General features: G+C 35.4%; 2 protein-coding genes across 2 annotated transcripts; both read left to right on the top strand.

Moving 5' to 3' along the window:
- Positions 1 to 1,161: 1,161 nt before the first annotated feature.
- LOC141481529 (uncharacterized) lies at positions 1,162 to 3,030 on the top strand. The gene has a single exon (XM_074173153.1). The coding sequence runs from the start codon at positions 1,162 to 1,164 to the stop codon at positions 3,028 to 3,030; it is 1,869 nt and encodes a 622-aa protein (XP_074029254.1).
- A 122-nt stretch (positions 3,031 to 3,152) lies between these two features.
- Positions 3,153 to 5,501, top strand: LOC141481528 (uncharacterized). The gene has a single exon (XM_074173152.1). The coding sequence runs from the start codon at positions 3,153 to 3,155 to the stop codon at positions 5,499 to 5,501; it is 2,349 nt and encodes a 782-aa protein (XP_074029253.1).
- The last annotated feature ends 1,248 nt before the right edge of the window (positions 5,502 to 6,749 follow it).

Raw genomic sequence — 6,749 nt, 5'->3', positions numbered from 1 at the left:
TAAACAAGAAGAATAAAAAACCGCTTTTGAAGAAAAAGATTTGCGTTTTATTTATAGCAGTATATTCAGAAACGATAAACATTGTGCCGGTCTTCGAGCGGATATACTAATAGTGCACATTTCTAGGTAAATATAAACATTGTGCTGGTCCTTCGAGCGGATATACTAATAGTGCACATTTCTAGGTAAATATAAACATTGTGCTGGTCCTTCAGCCTAGAGAACGGCAAAATGGAAACACGTAGCAAGACTGCCAAAGCAAAAAGCGAGAGTCATAAAAAGGATGTCACCACCATCAGCGAAGTTAGATAAGTTGACAATGCTGAACGCGATGCCACAGAAGACAAGTTATCTGTAGTCTCGTCCATTAGAAGCAGTAGAAATGATGGTGCACAGTCTAAATTGGTTTCAGTATCTTTATCTGTGAGATCCAATGCAAGTATTTATATGAGAAAACTCATGGAAGTCTAGGTAAAAGCTGACGAAAAAATGGCTATATTGTTGTCTAAGCAGTTCGAAATGGAAAAGCAAATGACTGAAAATAGGTTGGCATTAGAAAAAGCTAGACTAAGTGAGAAATTCGATTTGGGAGTAAGTAATACATACCGTTCGGAAGGTGACAACATTTCGTTCAGAAATTCACATCATTCAAAAAATGACGAGATTTCTTCTGTTGATTCTGAAGTGAAAGTGCGTAATTGGTTGCAAAATACGGACGTCAAGAATAAGACAGGTAAGAGGTCGTTCCACAAAAGTCAAATTGACAATACTCATAATAGTACAAGGGCTTCGTTCGAAAATAATACAGGGGCAAGACATACACATTATAGAAAAAATGAAGAAGCTTCAGGTGCAGAAATTAGGCAGTTGTTGGCGAGACAATCAATTGACAAAGATTTACCAATTTTTTCTGGAGAAACTATTGAATGACCAAGTTTTTATCAACAATTTCTTTCAACAACTAACTTATTGGGTTTAACAGATGAAGAAAATATGTGAAGGTTGAGGAAAGCTTTGAAAGGGGATGCTAGACGATCAGTGGAGGGATTGTTGTTATCTATTTCGTCAATCAAACCGATTATCGATATTTTGATTAGTAGATACGGTCGAGCAGATTTGATTGTGAAAAGTCTGGTCAATAAGGCCAAGAATTTTCCTATAATGAAAAATAATGATTTCAGGTCTCTGACGCATTTTGCGGAAGATGTATCAAATCTGGTGGTTACCCTAGAAATCATGAACATGCAGAACTATTTGGATTGCCCTCAAATTCTGGAGGAAATTCTACAAAAATTGCCCTACAACATGCAGCTTTCATGGGGTGAAAAAGTACTTGAGAAGAATGGTAAGAGCACTTTACAAGAATTTAAAAAGTGGCTGTGGAGAAAGTCGGAAGCAGCAAGCTACGCTCAATCTATGAATGTGGGTAAGCCTTCTACAAATCAGGTATCTGGTAAGTTCTCTCAAAATCAGCCTCATAAAGAGAGATTCAAAACAACTCTTGTTACTTCTCAAGAGAAGAATACTTCAGTTCGTAAATGTATCATATGTGAAGAGAAACATATAATAGATAAATGCAAAACTTTTTTGGATCTCTCGACAGACAAAAAATGGGATTTCGTAAAAAGTAATGGTATATGTTTTTCTTGTTTGGGAACATCTCACAAAATAAAATTTTGTCGTAACAAAAAGAAATGTGGGGTAAACAACTGTGAAAAAATACATCATAAAAGTCTTCATAATGACGCATTTGATAAAAATAAGGAGAAAAATGATACTGTTAGTCTAGAAATAGTTGCTCATACCACAAAATCATTCAGTACAGAAATTTTATTGAAAATCGCTCCGGTTATAATAAGATCTTCTCAGAATGAACTTGAAATTTATGCATTATTTGACGAAGCTTCAACGGTAACTCTTCTTGATCAAGATTTAGCAGACAAGATGAACCTCGTTGGCGAAGAAACAGAGTTAGGTTTGAAGTGGACCCACGAAGACACTTGCAAGAGATTATTTTCAAAAAAAGTAAGTTTTGAAATAGCTGACAACAATAGGACCACATTTTATCAGATGGAAAATGCATATACAGTGAAAGACATGGATCTTCCTAGGCAAACGGTTGATGGAAAAAGACTGAAAGAAAAATGGAGCCATCTGGAATATATAGATTTTGCTAGTATGGCTCAAGCAAAACCGCAATTGTTGATAGGACAAGATAACTGGGATCTAATCACTAGCCGAGAAGTAATTGAAGGTCCTAAGAACACGCCAGCGTTATCAAAAACTAAATTGGGATGGATAGCACATGGAAATTTGAGAGAATTCAGAGGTAGACAAGATAGCAATACTGTTCTTCATATTTTCCATAATCAGATGAACTGTGATGAAAAATTACATGAAGAAATCAAGAATTATTTTTCCACGGAGTCATTTGGCGTCAAAATTTCTGAAGATAGATCAATGAATTCGGAAGACAAAAAAGCAGTTCAAATAATGGAATCAGTTTCAAGAAGAATAGGAGATGGAGACCGTTGGGAAACTGGTTTGTTATGGAGAGATGATAGTTCAACTTTACCAGAAAGTAAGTATAAAGCTCTTCAAAGATTTCAGTATCTTGAAAGAAGAATGACTAGAGATTTGGAATTCGCTATGACCTACAAACAGAAAATAGAAGAATATTTAGAGAAAGACTATGCAGAGAAAGTGATAGAAGGAGATGAAGAATCAAGTAAGGTATGGTATTTGCCACATTTTGGAGTCGAAAATGAAAATAAACCCGGCAAATTGAGGTTCGTCTTTGATGCGGCTGCCAAGGTGGAAAGAAAATGTTTGAATGATTTTTTATTGAGAGGACCTGCTTTATTGAATTCTCTTGTTGGAGTTATTTTCAAATACAGAGAGAAAGATGTAGCTTTCTCAGCAGATATTCGAGATATGTTCCACAGAGAGTTATCAGAAAAGAAGATCGTGCTGGACAACGATTTCTCTGGAGAAATAATTCCAATGAAGAACCTAGCACCTATGAAATGAAGGTGCTAATTTTTGGTTCTGTGGGCTCGCCTTTTTCGGCACAATATATTAAAAATCGAAATGCATTAGAGTTCCAGAATAAGAATCCTCAAGCTGTAAATGGAATAACAAATAGGCATTATATGGATGATTATCTGGACAGTGTGTACACAGAGGAAGAAGCTATTCGCCTCATAAAGGAAGTCATTTTCATCCACAGACAAGGAGGATTTGAACTGAGAGGTTGGGTATGCAATTCGAAAGAAGTTTATAGACATATTCCAGAAGAACTTAGGGGTGATGAAAAACTTCTGCAAGAAAGAAACAATTTGTCGCAGAGAATTCTCGGTTTGAAATGGATTCCATCATCCGATCACTTGGCGTTTTCTTTGAATTCTTCAAAAATGCAAAAAATAATTTCGAAAGGAAAAAATCCAACCAAGAGGCAGATCCTCAAAATAGTGATGTCTCTTTATGATCCTCTAGGACTCCTCGCACACTATGTCATTAGAGCAAAAATTCTTTTACAGGATATATGGAGAAGTGGCATAGGTTGGGATGATGAGATAACTCATAATCAGAATATTAAATGGGAGAAATGGATTGATGTATTTTCAAAAATTGAAGATCTCAAGATACCTAGGTGTTATGCATTGAACTTCATTTATGATTTTAATTTACAGCTTCACATCTTCTGTGACGCGAGTGAGCAAGCGTTTTCGGTAGTAGGTTATTTCAGATTCGAGAAGAACGAAAACATTCATGTCTCTTTGGTGATGGCAAGGACGCAAGTAGCACCTCTAAAGCCAATAACAATTCCACGTTTGGAACTTCAAGCCGCTGTAATGGGTTCCAGATTGGCAATAACAATAAGGAAAGAACATTCATTCGAAGTGAATCAAACACACTTTTGGACAGACTCGAAAACGGTTTTGTGTTGGTTGAGATCAGAACCAAGAATGTTCAAAACTTTTATTACGCATCGAGTGGGCGAGATTCAGGAGAACACGAAAATTCCTGACTGGCATTGGATTCCTTCCAATCTGAATATAGCAGATGAAGCTACTCGAGATACAAAAGACATAAATCTACAAGGAAAAAGTCAGTGGTTTCAAGGTCCGGAATTTTTATACAATAAACGAGAATTTTGGCCAATGGAACAAAAAAGAATAGACAAGGACGAAGAAATTCAAGAAAATCCAGAAACCTTCGAACTTAAACATGAATTCATATTATTGACAGTTTCACATAGAATTGAATATTTACTAGACATCACAAGATTTCCTGACTACATGAAATTGATGAGAAGCACAGCCTATGTTTTCAGATTTCAACATAATATCAAACAACTTGGCAAAAATCTCCAAAAACAAGAATTGACAATTGAAGAATTGAAGAGAGCAAAAAGAATTTGGAATAGAAAAGTGCAAGAGGATTGTTTTTCACAAGAATACCATCTTCTGATGAAAAATAGACCTATACAAAAATCAAGCAAACTTTATCAATTGTCACCATATATGGAAGATAATATTATTTGTTTGGGAGGAAGAACAGATAACTCTACAGAGCTCTCTCCTCAAGCAAAGAGGCCAATCATACTAGACAATAAACACACATACACTAGATTACTTGTTCAATTTTATCATTCAAAAAATAATCATGCAGGTCTACAACAAACTCTAAATGAAATAAGGCAAAGATTTTGGATACTGCAGGCCAGAAAACTGGTAACTAAAACAATAAGGTTTTGCAATTTCTGTAGCATAAGAAGAACAAAACCTCAGGTTCCTGCAGTGGGACAACTTCCAGAGCAACGACTGCAGAAACCACCTAGAGCATTCACCTATACTGGAATGGATTATTTTGGACCCATGGAAGTTTCTATTGGACGAAGAAAAGAAAAAAGATATGGGGTAATCTTCACATGTCTTTCAATTAGAGCTATCCATATAGAGATCGCAGAATCTCTCACCACAGATTCAGCGATTTTAGCAATAAGGAGATTCATTTCTAGGAGGGGACAGCCTTTATCAATTTGGAGCGACAATGGTTCAAATCTTACTTCAGCAAACCGAGAATTGAAGGAGATAATCAGAAATTTAGACGAAGATTTGATCAAGAGGAAGATGGTATCTCAGGAAATTGATTGGAAGTTTATTCCACCAGCAAGCCCACATATGGGTGGAATATGGGAGCGCATGGTACGATCGGTGAAAGATGGACTGAAAAAGATTCTGAACGAAAAAGCACCTAAGCAAGAAGTTCTTTTAACTTTGCTAGCAGAAGTGGAACATATAGTAAACAGTAGACCTCTGACATATGTATCTTCCGATGGAGAGGATTTCGAAAGTCTTACACCAAATCATTTCCTCATAGGTACATCTAGCATAGCAAAGCCACCTATAACTTTTGATGCAAATAAAATCAACTACGATTTGAAAAAACGTTGGCAGTTTTCACAACAACTTGCAGAACATTTCTGGAATCGTTAGATTAGGGAATACATACCCACACTCACAAAGAGATGCAAATGGTTTCAAGAAAAGAAAAATGTAGCAAAAAGTGATATTGTCATACTCATGGATAATAAGCTACCAAGAAACAATTGGCCATTAGGAAAAATTGTTGACGTACACCCCGGTAAAGATGGAAGAGTAAGAGTCGTAGATATTAAGATTCAAGACAATATTTATCACCGCCCTGTTGCCAAGCTGTGTCCAATTCAGTTATTAGAAGGAAGTATTCACAACTAGTTCATTGTTTGAATACAGGGGGGAGAATGTTGAGTTTTATTTGAATAAGAATCACTTTGTATTTGTTTTGACATTTTGAAAAATAGTTGAATGACAGTTTTTGTAAACAAGAAGAATAAAAAACAGCTTTTGAATAAAAAGGTTTGCGTTTATAGCAGTATATTCAGAAACGATAAACATTGTGCCGGTCTTCGAGCGGATATACTAATAGTGCACATTTCTAGGTAAATATAAACAACGGTACCGTTCGATTGGGAAAATGCTCGGAATACAGACGACGAGCTTCTGCAGCATTACAAAATGCTCGTCCATAAAATACATGCATATCTGCATATTCATTGAATGTAAACTGTTCGGCCATATCAAAAAAATTCAAAATATCCTATAGAATATTGACAATACAATGATAGTCATATGACAACGCACCACTCAACAAAACAAAATCGCATTCCAGTTTCTCATTTTTTATCAAAACTTTCTAAAAGGTTTTTTTGTCAACATCTGTGAAAGAAATGGAACATAATTATTCCCTGGATATTTTTCACCTGATCATGTGCAGCCGTTTTTGTAGTTCATTCGTTTGCTTTTTATTAGTATAGTAAATATTTTTTCCGATGTGCGTTTTTTCAGCTAAATTTAGATTCGTGTTAAAGAATTTCTCCCATAAAATTATAATTATCAGTGAAACTCCTCAACAGTTTAGCTGTGAAGAAGAATTTGAAACATTCGAATGTTGAGTTTCATGAGATTCAGATAACTGATCAACACGAAACGTGATTATTCCACACGTATTATGTACATACAAAATATGGAATTAATTCGATATTTGATAGTAGAGTAGCTTGTTAGTTTAAAAACACCACGAATCTACAGAACTTGATATTTCTTTTGAAAAAATATCTGCTATCACAATTGTGACTTAAACTTCCATATAGGTACTGTACTTTTTGTTTACGACTTCATTTTAGCATACTTTGTATTATTCCT

The sequence above is a fragment of the Leptinotarsa decemlineata genome, unplaced genomic scaffold (genome assembly GCF_025532065.1).
Source record: "Leptinotarsa decemlineata unplaced genomic scaffold, Ldec_3_MD MMD2_tig00000199_RagTag_RagTag, whole genome shotgun sequence".
Classification (NCBI taxonomy): domain Eukaryota; kingdom Metazoa; phylum Arthropoda; class Insecta; order Coleoptera; family Chrysomelidae; genus Leptinotarsa; species Leptinotarsa decemlineata.
The sequence above is the reverse complement of the archived record's forward strand: the minus strand, read 5'-3'. Positions and strand labels throughout refer to the sequence as shown.

Coding starts and splice junctions, on each gene's coding strand:
- LOC141481529 (XM_074173153.1), top strand. CDS start 1,162: ATGAAAAATAATGATTTCAGGTCTCTGACGCATTTTGCGGAAGATGTA.
- LOC141481528 (XM_074173152.1), top strand. CDS start 3,153: ATGGATGATTATCTGGACAGTGTGTACACAGAGGAAGAAGCTATTCGC.